An 18851-nucleotide genomic window follows, 5' to 3' on the forward strand; every position below is an offset into this window, starting at 1 on the left:
AAGGTTAACGGCACAAACCTACTGTTCCTGGCAGAACGAACTTGTGTTGTCCTCAGGGCTGGTCAAACGTTTATACTCCCCTCCATCACAGGGAAGGAGACAGGAGCCTCTGATTGTAGATTAGCAGCCGGTGTGGACCGGGCGCTTCTAGGGAAGCGTGCGAGTCGGGACTGAGTGACAGCGCCACGCGACCTCCGGGGGGAGCTATCAGGCTGAGGCACTTGTTCAGAAGCAGTACTCACAACAAATGCCCTATTTTAGCCTGGTATCTGACCAATATCCGATACCGGTATCAGAATATCACTACTAATTTCAGAATTTTCAGTGTTTATGGCAAATCAAAAACCCTCCTTTCAAAAAGATACAAACTGTAATGTGTCAACAACATGATGACATTCGTTTGTATAGGTCTACAATAAGGGGGCTTTCACACTCAGCCTTTTGTATCGAATCACCGTCCCGGAGCACGGGGGGCAGTGTTCTCACTCACCCCTTTTGGGGTGCGAGTCGGCGCTGATTCGTTTCACCCCCCGCTGAACGGGATCACCTGGCAGAGGTGGTCTCGGGGTCGGTCCCGGGAGAACGGGGGGTGTGGCTTTGCGAGCTTGTACCTTTTCACGGGCGTGGCGCCTGGTGCTGACATAACGTCATACATTTTGTTTGCCATTGCTATGTCTATACATTGTTCGAATGCATTTATTTCTATTAGACCAGTGGTGCCCAACCAGTCGGCCGTGGTCGACCAGTAGATCGCTCAAAACGCTCAAAAGCGGACTCTACAACACCATCCATTCGTGATAAAATAATACTTCATATTTATTGGCAATTTGTTCATTTTATATCAACATCCAGAGTCCGCAGTCGTGTTAAGACATTCCCGTTTACATTTTCGGTCGACCAGTAGATCAATGACATTCAATATAATCGATGCGAGCAATGTTACTAGTATGTTGAGTAACGTTAGCGTTAGCCGTTAGCTTAGCATTATTGTTAACCCTGCAAAACGATCAAAAGCGGACTCTACAACAGAGTTCCATTCGTGAGAAAAGGGGGGTGGGTTATATTGACAAGGCTTGACAACAGAGGTTAAAATATAACTTCATATTTATTAGTTATTTGTTTCTTTATATCAACATTCATTCTCCAGTCTCCGTGTTAAGACTTCCTGTGTTTACATTTCGAGCGTGACATCATCGACTACGGCAAGCTTACAAGCTCAAAACGCAAACCGTAAACAAAACCCAGAGCGCACCCAGACTGAAGTGTGTACACAAACTAGAGGGGGGAGAGGGGGGGGGGGAGTTCGAATCAGATATCGGAACGGGCAGAACGGAACGAAATAGAAACGAATAGGGTGAGTGAGAAAAGGCCCTAAGAGGTAGACTTTGTTACTCTGGGCTCCTGGGATCCTGGTTAATTTCCTAACTTGATTAACACTATCAGTGCCGGCCTTGTTTACCTTTTTACCCCCTTGAATGCCATCATCCACTTCAATGTTAGCGTTAAAAACGCATAATCTATGTTTTAAATTATGGCTATGTGTCTAATCTGCCCGTCGCTTATCAATGACTTGTTTGCAGTCAACATTGTCGAAACGGATTGTTTTTTAATCGGTTCATATCCTTTTTATAGCATTTCAAAAAGCTATCGTTCTCGGAAATTTCCGGAAAATTGAAAGATTCCCCCATAAACGGCATTTATTGGAATATTCTTGAATACACTAGACACGTTGTCATTTGTCGCCCTATTTATGAATCGTTTTCAAATAAACGCTAGATTATCGATAGTATATGTGTACTTATGCACGCTATAGAAGCGGGCTGAAAAATCTATTCTCTCATTTCCTCAACATCACACACACACACACACACACACACACACACACACACACACACACACACACACACACACACGGCACATGCTGATATCTCAGTGAATACAGCTCTGATTATCCTAAAACTGGTAACATAGACTCCTTACCTAGAGCCATATGAAATCCGTTTTATTATTTTCCAAATTCCATTTAATTTTTTCCCAAATTCCATTTTTCTGTTTTAATATTTCAGAATTCTGTATTTTGCTTTTTATGCTCATTTTACCATCAGAAATAGTGTCTAATAAGTGGGAATGAATAAATGTCCACAATTGAATAAGATATAACAGTCCATTTAATGTTTTTAAGTGCTGCAACTCAGAAATACAGTTCAATTTTACACAATATTTTTCAATGAATATTGTGACAAAATAAAAATACATATTTCAAGTGTAAACAATAGATACAGCTAGCTACTACTGACATTATCACAATGTCAGTAACCTAGCTATATCTATTATATTTTGATGAAATATAGTAATGCATAATTTAGGCACCTTTAGTTTAGTTTATTTCGTTTATAAAGGACAGTGTATAATGACAATCGTTTGCATTAAACAAATGGATGGGTGCACTAGATTTAGCAAGAAGCTATCATTTCCATCTAGTCCTATGTACTGTAACGTTTCATAGCTATTTAAGTTTATTTAGATTATAAAGGGCAGTGTATAATGACAATCGTTTGCATTAAACAAATGGATGAGTGCACTAGATTTAGCAAGAAGCTATCATTTCCATCTATAGTCCTATGTACTGTAACGTTTCATAGCTATTTAAGTTTATTTAGATTATAAAGGGCAGTGTATAATGACAATCGTTTGCATTAAACAAATGGATGGGTGCACTAGATTTAGCAAGAAGCTATCATTTCCATCTAGTCCTATGTACTGTAACGTTTCATAGCTATTTAAGTTTATTTAGATTATAAAGGGCAGTGTATAATGACAATCGTTTGCATTAAACAAATGGATGGGTGCACCAGATTTAGCTAGAACTTCTAGAAGCTATCATTTCCATCTATATTCCTATAACGTTACATAGCTATTTAAGTGTATTTAGTTTATAAAGGGCAGTGTATAATGACAATCGTTTGCATTAAACAAATGGATGGGTGCACTAGATTTAGCTAGAAGCTATCATGTCCTAACGTTATACTAGCTATTTAATCACAATAGTGTCGCAAGTGTTTTTGCGGGTCCAGTCCATGGAACGTTGACAGAATTAGCAAAACACCTTATCACGGAGGCATAAAAGTCATTAGGATACTGTTCTGCTCTGAATTGAGGGCTTATTGTGGAATTGTTTAGCTTCTTGACGATGTTAACACTGAAGCAGCCAGACGCTTGAGCACGCGGCTGTGTTGTGTGTAACACGCTGTAGCGTCCCCGCCTCCCCGGTCACGTGTGCACCAAGCGTTCCACCCAAAAACGAAATTTCAGTCCAGATTAGGCCAAATTCTGCAATATTCCACGTCTTGCAGTTGATTCCATTTTTATTGGTTAATTCCGCGATTCCGTCCGCGATTCCGTGAACGCGGATTTCATATGGCTCTATCCTTACCTTAGATCAGATGTTCTCCAAAAAGAGTATTCCAATTCCTGATCGCCATTCCAAATATCGATCGCGTTTATTGATTGATTATTGGCTGCTGTAAATATATATTCCACGCTGCTTTCCAACTCGCGATCATTTCCCTCATCATCAGACGGCTTGCCAGCACAGTGGAGCCAGTAGGCTCCCCCCACAGGGATCCAGCAGTATAATCGAATGACCTGCAGTTACACAGGGATAGACGATAGGGGGCGGTATTTTCCCATCGGGGCTCCTAGAGGGGCTGCTGTACCAACGGGAGACTCGGTTGATGAAATATGAATTCAGATCGCTAATAAAAAAATTAAACAACAAATCGCGTCGTCGGCACTCAACGGGGGGCATGATAAGACGACAATACACGTCGTCTGCATTCAAAGTGTTAAGAGCAAGACACACCTTTTTCTTTCCTTCTAAATTTTTTTTATTCCATTTTCAACAACACACGAATATCAAAACTGTTACTTTTAAAGTTTCAATATTGAGTCAAGTATAACATTGAGATACATTGAGAAAAACCAAATATGTACATATAATGCAGTACAAATACTTGTACAATGCAGTAGAAAAAGACAACTAACCATTGATCTATGAGGAATGGGCAGGTGATTTCCACCCTTTAATATCAGAAATTTGGCTGGTAAAGTAACAAACGCTACAAAGTCAGCCTTATATTCTGGAAGCAGCAGAGTGGGATGCGGAACCCCAAACAATGTTGTGATTGCTGTTGGTTCAAATTGAGTACAGTACAGTCTGAAATCGAGTTAAAGAGACCTCTCATGGAGGACGTATTTCCAGCTGCTCCAGTCTCTCCAGAATCTCCTGCAGCTATATAGCCTGAGGTCCCGCGAACAAGGCCTTCTAATATAGCCTACATTTCTCTCTCCGATAAGGCAGGGGATTTTAAGAATTTTCGAAGCGGCAGTTAAAATCGCTAGCCAAAAATATCTTCGCTGTCCGGCGTCAGTGCATTCTCTGCAACATCCGGTCATTTAGGATTAGCTATTTGACTTGCTAAAGTTCCAAAAGTTAAAACATTAACAAAGCATAAAATGCTTTGTTGAGATGCAATTTCCCCATTAACCCTACATGCAGCATCAAGGACAAAATTACTGGTAAACTGGAAAAGAAAACACTGGTCATTTTCACCATAGGCAGAGACAAAGGAGCTGGGGCTTGATGTCAAAATGACAAAGGAGCGAAGGCCATGACCAAAACATATGGATATGGGTAGCAGAGGCTTGGTGACATCTATCACATGTAGTGGCGACATCATTATTACAGTATAACTCTACGAGAGTCTGGCTTTAGTGAAGTGTGTGTGGTGAAGGGTTTAGCATTGGATCAGACCATGTCTACCACAGACAGATGAAAGTCAAGTTAGACCGCGCTCACAATAATTGACACTGGGTGCTACAATCCCGAAGATTTAAGTAGAAAAAAGCAGGAAGCCGGACCAGCACTCTCAGGTTTCGACAATTTTTAATCGCAGCCGGATACAACAGACATGTTTCAGAACAAGTGTTCCTTCTTCAGTGTTAATGGCTAGTACCTAGTAGTTCCTAGTACGTTACACATCTATGTATCAGATTTTAGTATTGTGGACATTTTCTGATACCAATGCCCTATTTTAGCCTGGTATCAGAATATCGAATTTTCTGTGATTCATTCTTTTCTGTTCTCCCAGCTGTTAACAGACTGTTATGCTACCTGGCTAGCTAGTGTAACAGTTAAGGGGGTCCCCTCTCAATACACTACACATGGTAGGTGCTGGTAAAAACAAGGGAAAATATATATTTTGAGACAAAATTATATTAGCATAAACAAATGAATGAAATATATGCCCATCCCTAGTGTGGATAAGATTAGAGTCACTAGGTGAGGCCCTTGGGAGAGTGGGAGAACGGGAGCTGTCTAAGATGGTAAAGGGAACTTCTCAGAGAGCTTCTGAAAGGATGCAAAGGTGTTAATCAATATAAAGGCCGCTAAATGTCTCAATGCCAGAGATGGACCACAGGGAGAACGCTCTATCTATCAACCACAGAAGGACAAAAAACTGGATTAGCTGAAGTTGAAGCTACTGTAGGCCTGTAGACCAAAATAGAATCGGAATTGCTTCTAGATCCTCAAAGTAGATTTAACTAAGGTATTTTTAGAATAAGGAGATGAATACATGTTATTGGGGGGGGGGGGGTAAGGGTTGTCAGTGAGGTGGGTTTAGTGGAGGATGCCTCCATATGCAGCCATGAAGGAGGAGCAGGTCAGCAAGGTGGGTTTATCCCTCCCTACCAAGACTCACCTTGCTGGTAGACACTAAAGCCCAACAATCCATAAGAAGGCTCTGGGAAACCTGTTTGATTCAAGACGTGACTTAATGTAAAATAAAGTGTTTTATTCCCTTTCCTTTTCTTTTCTTTTCTGTCTCCTTAAGGTGTGTATGACCTCTCTCCCCCTCTCCCCTGTTACCTCTTGACCCCTGATTGACCCCTGACCGTGACCCATGGCGCTGGAGAAGCTGTTGGGTTTTGGGAAGCAGCTACTGAGGGTGAAAGTGGTGAACTGCAACAGTGAGGAGTCACGTCTGTCCAGATGTCTGAACACCATGGACCTTGTGGCGCTGGGAGTGGGCAGCACGCTGGGTGCCGGGGTCTATGTGCTGGCTGGAGCCGTGGCCCGAGAGAATTCAGGTAACACAGTGTATCCTACAGGTAGTAGGGGTGTAACGGTATGTGTATTCGTCCCGCGACTTCACGGTACGGACGTCACGGTTCGGTACATCCAGCCACACGACGAATACGTCTCATACGACACTAGGTGAAACTAGGGTTGCACATTTTACAAATGTATGCTCAATATCTTTACTTTACTTTACACTGGCTTACTTTGATCTATCGTTGAATATCAAGCTTGTATTGCCACATTTAGATGATGAATAAAATGTTGAAGCTTGTAAAGGCATGACCGACAAGCCAACAGAACAAATACAACCTCGCACTGGGCTGTTTCTCCCCTCCTCCCCTCCTCTTGTCCCTGAAACAAAACCATGAATGAATGATATGTTTGTAACACAGCAGGGTCATTACAATAGGCTGAATATGCCCATCCTTTTCTTGTTCGCCTAAATAATGTTAACCAATGGAAAGACACACACACACACACACACACACACACACACACACACACACACACACACACACACACACACACACACACACACACACACACACACACACACACACACACACACACACACACACATTTACATTTAGCTGACGCTTTTATCCAAAGCGACTTACAAGTTCTGTACGACAAGTCATCAGGAAGGGCACAACTCTATCAGCTGAGTAACAATGTTCATCAACGTGTTGAGTGCTACAGTGTAGGTTAGTTTATTAGGACAAATGCATGACAGTAAGGTTAGTTAGGGTTAGATTTTTATTTAAAGGGGAACTATCTTATAAATGGCCTTTTTCAGTGTTTAGCATTGTTTCTTAGCTATGTGGACTTATATTAATATGATCTATGTCTCTAATTCTCATATTGGCGCATTCTTCCAATTCTCCTCTCACAATATTCACCCTCACTGAACTGAGTCATCTGAAAATGTGCTGATTTGTGATGTCAGAGAGACTCAGCTGCATGAGACTCTGCTGAGACTCACACACACTCCACACAGTTCCCATTGTGGTTGGAGCCCAGGCTCAAAACGGCTTAAGATCTTGAGGTAGAAAAATGCTGTTTTTGAGGACTTGATTAGAAATACAAAACAATGAATAAAAAAAAATACAAAATTACAGAGGTGTTCCATAAACTCACAGGAATTGTGTAAAAGTGCCCAAATAGTGAAAGAAATAGTAAAAAAAAAATTACCAGAGGTAGGCGGGAGCGGTTTCCTTTGCCGCATGGTATGCCAGGTCGAGGGCCTTGAAGCGGATTCGTGCAGCAATGGGGAGCCAGTGCAGGTCCCTAAGAAGTGGGGTGACATGGGCCGACTTCGGTTGGTTTGAGATCAGGCGGGCCGCTGCATTCTGAATGAGTTGAAGAGGCTTGGTGGCAGTGGCCGGGAGGCCAGCAAGCAGTGTGTTGCAGTAGTCGAGGCGGGAGATGACTGTTGATTGGACGAGGAGTTGGGTGGCTTCTTTTGTCAGGAAGGGGCGGATTCTTCTGACGTTGCTCAGGAGTTCTGGTTGTCGCTGCGATGTGAGCAGAGAAGTTCAACTGGTCGTCGAGGACAACACCAAGGTTATTGGCGGTCGGGGACGCGGTCACAGCTGCATTCTCGACTGTGATGGAAAGGTCGGTCAGGGGGGAGGATTTGGCTGGCAGGTGGAGCAAACTTTGAGGTGGTTGGTCGTAATCCAGGCGGAGATGTCGGACAGACAGGCTGAGATCCACTCAGAGACGTGGATATCTGAGGGAGGGAAGGAGAGGAAGAGTTGAGAATCATCGGCATAACAATGACACGAGAAGCCATGAGACGTGATAATGTTACCCAGTGATTTAGTGTAGAGGGAGAAGAGAAGGGGTCCTAGGACCGAGCCCTGGGGGACACCCATCCGCAGGGGGCGGGTGGCCGACAGGGTCCCTCTCCATGACACTTGGAGTGGGTTTGGAAACTGGTTTGGAAACTTCCCTCGTATATAAAAGATACCTCTGACTTTCTATCTAAACTAGATTTAGTCCGAAATATTGGTGACAGTGATATTCTCGTAACCCTAGACGTTACTTCGTTATATTCCAACATTAACCATAACCTTGGTCTAGAAGCTTTGAACCATTTCCTAGGTAAACACGCAGACCAAACACCTCCACATGAATTTATCATGGAACTGATGAAATTTACACTGAATAGAAATGTATTTATGTTTGAAAATACCTATTACCAACAGGAATATGGGTCTGCTATGGGATCCCCATCCGCATGCGCTTATGCATGTTTATTTATGGGAAAGTTCGAAGAGGACTTCATTTACAACAATACGTTATATAGACCCCATATCAAATACTTTGTTCGATTTATCGATGATATTTTCATGGTCTGGTCAGGGAACGAGGTAGAACTGTCATCATTCTTGTCCTATTTAAACTCTTGTGTAGAATCCATCACTTTCAGCATGGAAAAGAGCAGAGAATCCATTCACTTCCTAGATGTAAAACTAACGAAAGTTAATAACCTAATCGCCACAACCATCTACAGAAAACCAACGGATAAAAACAATCTCCTACAGTTTTCTAGTCACCACCCGGTGCCTTTAAAGAAAAGCCTGCCTGTAAGTCAATTATACAGACTCAAATGTATATGTAACGGAACGTAGACCAAATGCGTCCACATTTTTATAGGATTCTATCACATTTTCATAACAATAGCTAATATTACCGTTTTCATTGAGGTTTCTTACAAATTAACAATGCTTTATGTTGTCCTTTATATGCCGATTATCATTAAAATCTTAAATTGTACCATATGTCCCCCTTTAGACAACATATGTAACGCTACCAGCGCACTTTTGTTAAGATAATTAGTTTACCATTCGCGGTCGCTATACCGAGGTCGCAGTAATAGTTTACCGCTGTTCGATCACGGCGAAGAATAGACACATCCCAGTGACCTGTGACCTGTGCTAAGGATCTTGGGAAATGTATTCATGTAGTTTTCAACATTTTCACCTTTTAATTTTAAACCAATGCTGCCATCTACTGACAACAGAAAGTGTTGTCTATCGTCACTTCCGTATACAGCGTCGCCCGAAACCCATTCTAGAGATTCCCACTTTTTACTGGGAATGGGGCGTGGCTGTATTTGGTCCCAGACAATAAGAGTGGCTGCGATTGGTCACCGTGACGTTAGCTCTCAGGAGGAGTTCCACTCCGAAAGTGAAAGTATGTTAATAATTAATAATAATTCATTTAATTTATATAGCGCTTCTCAATAACCTGAAGTCGCTGACAATAGTCGGGAGCAAGAGTACAAACAAAGAAACAAAAGCAAAGAAACAAAAACAAAGAAACAAAAAAGAAACAAAACAAAAGGAACATGAGACCATGGGGGGAACAGGGAAGACAGCATGATAGCACAAAAAAGACTGGAGACAGACATCTATCGGGTTGGAGGGGGGGGGGGGGGGGGGGGGGGGGGGGTTATGGGTGGGGGGGGTTGAGGCCAAGGGAGAACAGGTGGGTTTTGAGGTGAGCTTTGAAGGTGGAGAGTGTAGGGGAGTCTCTGATGGACTGGCGGAGGGGGTTCCAGAGTCGGGGTGCAGTACGAGAGAAGGCCCGATCTCCAACGTTTTTAAGCTTGGATGTCGGGACAGTGAGGGAGGCAGTGGAGGAGGACCGGAGGGAATGGGTGGGGCGGTAGGGAAGAAGGAGATCAGTCAGGTAGGGGGGGGGGGCAGGCTGTGGAGGGCTTTGAAGGTGAGGAGTAGTGTTTTAAAGTTTATGCAGTGTTTGATGTGGAGGGAGTGGAGGACAGGAGTGATGTGTTCGCGGGACCGGGTGTTAGTGATGAGGCGGGCGGCTGAATTTTGGACCATTTGCAGTTTATGGAGGGAGCGGGAGGTGATACCAGTGAGGAGGGAGTTGCAGTAGTCCAGGCGGGAGGAGATGAAGGCGTGAATGAGGGATTCAGCAGCAGGGGGGGAGAGGCAGTGACAGATTTTTGCAACGTTGCGGAGGTGAAAGTAGGATATTTTTACGGTGGAGCGGACGTCGGGGTCAAATGAGAGGGTGGGGTCAAGGAGGACACCAAGGTTTCGGACTAGGGGGGAGGGGGTGATGGTGGAGTCGTTGATGGTGAGTGTGATGGGTCCGGATCTGGTGAGGGTGGTTTTGGTGCCAATGATGAGAAGTTCAGTCTTGTCACTGTTCAGTTTGAGGAAGTTGTGAGTCATCCAAGTTTGGAGTTCGGTGATGCAGGATTCGATGTGACTGAGGGGTGGGCTGTGGGGGGATTGTGTACTGATGTAGATTTGGGTGTCGTCAGCGTAGCAGTGGAAGTTGAGGTGGTATTTACGGATGATGTGACCAAGGGGGAGAATGTAGCAGATGAAGAGCAGGGGGCCAAGGACTGAGCCTTGGGGGACCCCCTGTGTGACTGGGGAGGGGGAGGAGGTGTGGCCGGAGAGGGAGATGAATTGGTGTCTGTCTGTGAGGTAGGAGGAGAACCAGCCAAGTGCTGTGCCCTCAACACCCAGTTGGTGCAGCCTTTGGAGGAGGATGGAGTGACACTGTGTCAAAGGCTGCACTGAGATCGAGTAGGATCAGGATGTTGAGGGCACCGGAGTCAGCGGAGATGAGGAGGTCGTTGATGACTTTAACCAGTGCAGTTTCGGTGCTGTGAGCGGGACGGAAGCCAGACTGAAGGGGTTCATAGAGGGTGTTGGACTGGAGATGGGAGTGGAGTTGGGAGGCAGCAATGCGTTCCAGTGTTTTAGAGAAAAAAGGAAGATTGGATATGGGGCGGTAGTTGGAGAGGCTGGATGGGTCAAGAGTGGGTTTTTTGAGGACAGGGATGACAGCGGCGAGTTTATAGGGGGAGGGGACGTGGCCTAGGGATAGTGACTGGTTGAAAAGGGTGGTGAGGTGGGGGATGAGAGCAGGGAGGCAGGCTTTGGTGAGAGTAGTGGGTAGGGGGTCAAGGGAGCAGGTAGTGGTCTTGGAGGTGGTCATGAGGTCCATGATGAAGGAGGAGTCGACTGGGGCGAAGGCAGTAAAAGGGGTGGGAGGGATGGAGTCAGGTGGGGGGAAAATGATGGCGGGGCGAGGGTGGGGGAATTGGCAATGCGGGCAGTCAGTGAGCTGTTGATTAGAGATACTTTATTATTGAAGAAGTGGAGAAACGAGTTGCAGAGGTCAGGGGAGGAGAGTGAGTTATTGTCCGGGGGTTGTAGGAGTTTCTTGACAGTGGAGAAGAGGGTCCGGAGGTTGCGGTTGCTGCTGTTGATGATGGTGGAGTGGTGGGCAGATTTGGCAGATTGGAGTGCATCACGGTAGGAGGAGACGTGCTGTTTGTGGAGGTCGGCGTGGATGGTGAGGTGGTTTTTTTTATAGAGGCGTTCTAATTGACGGCCGGTCTGCTTCATAGAGCGGAGTTCTGGAGTGTACCAGGGGGAGGAGGTGGTGAATGAGACAGTGATGGTTTTCAGGGGTGCCAGTGAGTCGAGGGAGTCAGAGAGAGTAGAGTTGAGGAGGAGGGCATAGTCGTCGGGGTTAGAGGGGGCGGAGTCAGGGGGAAAGGCAGAGGATATGGACTGAGACAGTGTGAGAGGGTCAATGGATTTTACGTTACGGAAAGAGATGGTGCGTTTATTGGAGTGGTGGGGTGGGGGAAGAGGAGCAGCGAAAAGGATGCAGTAGTGGTCAGAGAGTGGGAATGGAATGGGGTGAGGATTGGATATGGGTAGGGAGGCAGAGCAAACAAGGTCAAGTGTGTGGCCTTTGTTGTGGGTGGGAAAGTTGATGTGCTGGGTGAGGCTAAAACAGTCAAGGAGGGAGAGGAAGTCAGGAGTGAGGTTTGAGTTTGGTTGGTCAACATGGATGTTGAGGTCACCGGTAAGTAGGAGGCGGGTGGAGAGAGTGGAGGCTATGGTCAGGAGATCAGAAAGTTCAGTTAGAAAAGAGGGATGAGGCTTTGGGGAGGGCGGTAGAGGAGTAGTGCAGTGATAGAGTTGGGGAGGGAGAGGGCAAGGTATTCAAAGGATAGCATGGGAGGGAGGTTTAGGTGCAGTTCAGTGATGGATAGGGAGAGTTTGTGGAAAACGGCAAGACCCCCCCCTCGGCCAGAGAGGCGGGGCTTGGCGATGAAGCTGTAATTTGGGGGGGTAGCTTGGTTGAGGGAGTAGAAGTCCGAGGGCTGTTGCCAGGTTTCAGTGAGGAGGAGTAGGTCAAGGTTGTTGTCCAGTAGTAATTCATAAATCAGAGGTGATTTGTTTGAGAGAGAACGGGTGTTGAGGAGAGCAAGGGAGATGGATGGGGGAGCAGGGAGGAAGGAGCGAAGGTTATCGAGGTTAGCGATGCGGCGGGTGGGGGTGGCAGGGGGGCGAGAGGTAGTCCAGGAAGAGGGGATGTATGAGCCGTCAGGGAGGTGGAGAGTCCGGTTTCGATTTAGGCGGGGGCCTCTGTGGATGTTGCGACGGCGACAGTGAATGCCAGCGTTTCTGGCAGCAGTGGCAGTGGCAGCAGGGAGGCGGTAATTGTTGTTGAACGAGTGAAGATCAGCAGGAGTATATGAGAGGTGGGGGGGGGGGGGGGCAGTGAAAAATGGGGGGAGGGGGGGGGGGGTGAGAATCCAAGGGGAAAACGGTAGGAGAAGCAGGAGTCCAAGTTGGGTGTAGAATAGGAGCAGGAGTGGGTTAAAAATTGGTAGTAGCTGGAGGGCGGAGAGTTGGAGTAGCATCTTGAGCGGATCACTCCGGGGCTGCAGCTGGACAATGGGAGCACTCCGGAGCTGCAGCTGGATACTGGGAGAGAGTGTGTTGTTGTTTTGGTGCAGCGTGTAGTAGCTGGCTCCAGACCAAGCCCGCGTAGCAGGCCGACCTGACCGCGCCATACTAACAGCCGACACTCACCCGAGGAGATGGGAACCCACAAACCAGCGCGAGGGAGTGGTGTCGCCCTTGCGGGAAGGGAGTAGTAGGATAGCACGGCCAGGCAGGCAATGCCAGCGGCGGGTGGCTGGTTTAGCCGACAGCAAACAGCCAGGAGCAGATGGAGGGACACACACAGGACCGGTCCGGAGGACAGGTAAGGTTTTGTCGGGGAGAAAATGTGTAGATCCGGGAGTTTGTTTTCCAGTGGCGGGGTTTGTAGTCCAGTTTGAGATCCAGTGATGGTAGGAACGGTGGGAGTACAGTCGGCAGGTCCACAGAGCAGGGGGGAAAGTGAGGACGTGAAATGTTTGTAGAGAGTCAGGACGGGCGCAGGAGAGGACGGGGGAAACAAGCAGCGTCGACGGTAGAAAAAACAAAATAACAAATAAAGTACAAGGAATGGACGTGGGGGAAACGGGTAACAGGGCTGGGATACAGTTAAACAGATACGGACAGAAGCGGCAGTCACAAGTTGACGCCAGCAATGCTCTGGATCCGAGAAAAAACAAGAAAAACAGCTGAGTGACGCGGGACAGACAATTGCGAATGTTGGGAAGATTTGATGAAAAGGGCCCAAAGCAGTGTCTTAACTCCGCCATGGCCACTGTAAATCAAATTGAAAGAAAATAACTATTCCGTAAGAAAGAAAGAAACAGAACATCAGGCACCATTAATTATGTCCTTACTTATGATCCATTTAGTTCTGTTATTAAGTCCACAGTCATGAAACACTGGCACATTCTATCATCAGATAGAACCTTAAATGACCGCTTCCAACACCCTCCACGCTTTACGCATAAAAGGGCTACCAACCTGAAGTACCGCCTAGTTAGAGCGGACTCGTATTCAAGGCCAGAGCCTTTTATTTATGTGAGCTTCCCATGTAGAGCATGTACATGATCAAAACAAACACATTTCACGACTCCCACACCGGGAAGAATTACAAGATCAGATCGCTAATAACATGTAATTCCACACACATAATATATTTATTATTCTGCCCATGTAAAAAATACTATATCGGACAGACATCCCGCAAATTAAAAATCAGATTGAACGAACACAGAAGCAATATAAAGCGGGCCGACATTAATTCCACTGTGGCACAACATTTTAACTAAATGGATCATAAAATCAATGACCTCAAGTGCATAGGTCTAGAGATGTTTTTTCTTAATAGAAGGGGTGGTAACCATGAACAACTTCTTTTACACTATGGATTCATCGGCTCAAATCTATGTATCCATCTGGGATGAATGAAGAGTTCAATTTGGCTCCATTCCTTTAGGTGAAAGCTATCCTAAGTTGTCTACTGTATAAACAAAAACTAGTACACTGATTAATGAACGGTCTAACAACCTGATACCCCCAATGTACTGGTTTTTTGTTCCATACAGATTTGTAAATATTGTATTGTAATATGTATTAATGTGTTGTTTCATACATAGCCATTATACGCATTCATGTGATACTGTGATGATATCTACCTGTCAATCTAGCCCTGCTAATTACTGATCATGACGTCAACCTAGCCTGTTTGCTGATTGCTGATTGTTCCCACCTGCATGTTGTCAAGTACAGCCTAGTTAAGGTTTGTTTGTCACAACTATCATTGCACACTGATGAAGGCCGGATGGCTGAAAAGTTTTGTGCGTTATACAACTTGTGCATATTAAAATAAAAACAACTATTTTCCTCGAGTGCGGTCCCTACTCCATTTTTTGTAACTTGGTAGGAGCGGTCATTGAGGTATGACACACACACACACCAACTTTCTTCTGCGCTACTTTCCCCTCACAGCTGATAAAAAAATTAAAATAGAAAACGTACTTTTGCTGATCTGGACTGGTCCTCTAAGCTCCTCTCCAGTCGACCTGCTGCAGTGTTTAAATCCAAAATATTGATAAATCCTCTTCCATTGTTGTGTAACATGTAATCTCTTCACTAGAGTCTTCTTTCTCTGCTTCACGTGAAGTTAAATCTACTCTAGAAGTGAAACTTAAAAAGCACACCAGTGAGAGATTACTATAATAAAGAAATAAGAGGGGACAAGGAAGAAGAACAGAATGGAATAATTAGGAAGATAGTAAGGGCATACGAAGGAGGGAAAGGAAGGGTAATATCAGCACTGTACCGGGCTATAATGACCAGCAAGGGACACACGACCGATTATATAAGGGAGAAATGGGAGAGAGAACTAGAGATAGGAATAACAGGGAAGGAATGGGGGAACATATGCGAGGTGCAACATGCAACAACAGGATCGAGGATATGGAAAGAGTTTGGATGGAAAAACATAATCAGATTCTTTATAACCCCAGAGCTGAAGGGAAAATATGCACCAACACAAAGAGCATGCTGGAGGATGTGTGGGAAGGAGGGGGCAAATCACACGCACATATTCTGGGGATGTCAGAAGCTGAAGGGATATTGGGAGGAGATAAGGGAGGCAATGATCAGAATATTAGGATACGGGTTACCACAAACAGGACTTGTGCTTTACTTAGGAGACCTGACACACGAGGGAATACAAGGGGGGGACAAATATTTAATAAAGATAATGTTGATAGCGGCCAGAAAAGCAATAACAAGACTGTGGTACAAAGAAGATCCACCGACAATAGCACAATGGGTAGGAATAGTGGAGGAGATACAGGATATGGAGAGGATAACACACATGCTGAGGTTACAGGAAGAGAAATTTGGAGAAAGATGGGGAAAGTGGGAGGATTACAAGGGGAACGAAAACGACATCACAGAGGAAGAACCAAATGCATCACAAGAGGGCGAAGGGTAAAGGAGGAAAGAGGTTCAAGGAGGGTCTCTGAACCCATGTCACACACTTTTGACTTAGTTAGTATTTTCTGATTTTCTTTTTCTTTTTTTGGGTATTACAATTGTATTACATTTTTTGTACTTTATTATTTATGTCTGTTAACAATGTTGTATTAATAATCAAGGAGGATGTGGTTTGTAAATGGGTGAATCAAAAGGCAAAGAGAAATTTAGTATAAAAGAAATAGAAAGGGCGAAGGATAAGAGAAGAAAGAAATTCAAGGAGGGTCACTGGACCCATACCATACATATTTGCCTTAGTCAGTATCTAATCCTTTTGAGTAGGTATTAAATTTGTCTTTGCCTGTTCAAGGGCGGTATACAATCAGTCTTTGTATTAAGTGCCTGGAAAAACAACTGTAGTGGAAACATATAACCAACAATGCTATTCATGTAACCATTTATGTTCACTGCATTCTTTCATATTGTGTTATGGGATCCATTTTTGTGTAAGTGTTGTTTGTCTATAAATGTTAATAAAAATTTAAGTAAAAAAAAAAAAAAAAAAAGCACACCAGTGGGGGGTGGGGGCGGTAGGCAATTAATTTACTGACTACCGTGGCAGGCCTAGGTGGAACTAAGTATAACTTAATACAAATAATTATATTTAATATTAATAATTATAATAATAATTATAAATATATAATAATCGTTATAAATATGGAGGCTGAGTGGCGCAGTGGGCAAGGCGCTCGCCACTAACGCAGGAGACGCTGGTATCGAGCCCAGCTCTCTGCGTTGCTACCGGCTTGGCCGGCTGTCATACTAACACAATTGGCAGTGTTAGAGGGTGGGAAAGCCGGTGGGTGGGGATTGGACGTTGTGGACAGCGACTCCTACAGGTCGGTTGGGTGACGCCGGTGTGGCGGAAACAGGAAGTAGCGGGGGCAGCGTGAGCCTCCCACGCGTTACTCCTCGCCACTGAGAGTTCGAGCTGCTGCGGTGAAAAGATGCGACAGGCTGCCTCCTCGTGTACCGGAGGGGACACGTGATGCAAGGCTTCTATCCTCACTACATCCGACCAGTGGGAGGCATAGTCCAGCAACGTTCAAGACAGGGGAGGGAAGAATTGGATAATACGAAATTGGGATGGGAGAAAAAAATATTAAAATAAGGGAAAAAAAGTGGATCAAAAAACCGAGGTACGTACTGAACCGTGGCTTCTGTGTACCGTTACACCCCTAACAGGTAGTCATTTGTATGGTTGTCCTTCAGGTAACACAGTGTCTCCTACAGGTAGTCATTAGTATGGTTGTCCTTCAGGCAACACAGTGTCTCCTACAGGTTGTTATTACTGTGGTTGAACTTGTAACACGCAGGGGCGAATGGATTGCGTGTGCTAAAAGCACCCTTAACTGTGCACGATTAGCGCCCGCTATTTGCTCCGTCTTTGCAAGCTATTCACTAAATATATTGCACGGATGATATACTAGCGCAAACACGCCCACAGGTGTGCAATTTGCTCCTGATATCTGTCAGTGCAGTTGGCTCGCGGAGCAGTTTGCGCCTGGCAGGAAGGAGAAAAAATAAACCCTAAATGAGGGAGAGGGAAGCTTAATTTGTATTTTCATGACACATTGCATCCTTTGTTTGTCATGTCATCCCCAAATAAATTATTTTGAGCAGACCTGTCCATGGTGCTGAATCTTTAGACCGAAGTTAGGCATTGTGTGCCAGTGAAAATATTTTCTCTTTTTTAAAGATTTATTTTTTAGCGTTTATCGCTTTATTCTACTGGGCAGTCCAGTAGAGAGAGAGAGAGAGGTGAAACGGGAGACAGAGTGGGGGGAAGACATTCGACAAATAACGACGGGTTCGGGAATCAAACCCGGGTCGGCCGTGCCGCGACTCAGCGCGTTATGTGGTTCGCCACTGGGGCGCCCCAATATTTTCTCTTTTTGAGTGAGAAATTAAGTTGTATTTAATGTTTAGTTGAGAGAATAGAACCCACATTATCATATACTCCAGAATAAACTTTTCATTGATCGTGTTTCCAGCATCTACTCCTCATGGACCTGACGAGACGTTATAAATGAAACATTTATTCTGGAGCATATGAGTGTGCAGGTTCTATTCTCTTTATTGTGATTATTACCTAACCCAGCACCCAAAGGAGTGATGTGCTTTGGGGGGACTATATACTGTAGCATTGCCCCACCAAATAAGATCCAGGCATCTAAACCGGCTTTTTAAGATGCCAAATGTGCACTCGATCACACCGCGCGTTCTGATGTGAGCCCGATTGTATGCCGCCTCTCCAATGTTAGCAGGATTACGCACAGGAGTCATCAGCCATGGCTGGAGTTGGTAGCCGCCATCACCTATACAAAAGCACATACTTTTCCCCCACACATTTGCAATGAATTTTACACCACAAACGTTTGTGTCATCCATGTCTTGCATCATTCCGTATAGACTGCTGTTCCTAAAAATGTTGCTGTCATGCCCAGGGAATTTGTAGAAGTAGAAGTAGAATTTTTTATTTGTCATGCAGATTTAACACACACACGTGTTGGGCGCCCCACAGGAACACACACATGCACTGAGTCGCTGACTAAATGTTCTTTGCACCTCCCATCCCGTCGTCCTTCCCCCCAAGGTCAGCCGGGAGGAGTTATGCGCCGCACCCGGGGACCAATTCAAGTGTTCCTGTCCGTCTTCATCAGGGATGCGACAGCATTAGCGATCTGTTGTGCATGTTTTTCCATTGGGTTTCTCTTATCGGGAGGGGAAACCCTTGTGAGCACGGTGAGCACATGCAAACTCCACACAGAAAGGCCCGGGAGATACCCCGCCTGGGTAACTGGCAACACGGCAACCTGGTCCCCAAGCGGGAATTGAACCCAGGACCTTCTAGCTGTGAGGTGGCAGTGTTAACCACTACACCACCCTGAATCACATTGGCAACCACATTTGTTATTATATTACTGGCGTTACACACCTGGGTGTTGATTGAAGTTTGCTTC

The 18851-nt window shown here is 45.2% G+C and overlaps 1 protein-coding gene across 1 annotated transcript in view; it reads left to right on the forward strand.

Moving 5' to 3' along the window:
- Positions 1 to 5963: 5963 nt before the first annotated feature.
- The window catches only part of slc7a1a (solute carrier family 7 member 1a), a gene marked incomplete at both ends in the record, with an annotated part of 111291 nt that continues 98403 nt past the window's right edge, over positions 5964 to 18851 (forward strand). The window contains one exon of the mRNA XM_084320482.1: positions 5964 to 6150. Coding sequence (XP_084176608.1) covers positions 5964 to 6150 — 187 coding nt within the window. The remainder of the gene's footprint in view (positions 6151 to 18851) is intronic.

Source organism: Notolepis coatsorum, assembly GCF_963971535.1.
Source record: "Notolepis coatsorum genome assembly, chromosome: 8".
Taxonomy (NCBI): Eukaryota; Metazoa; Chordata; class Actinopteri; order Aulopiformes; family Paralepididae; genus Notolepis; species Notolepis coatsorum.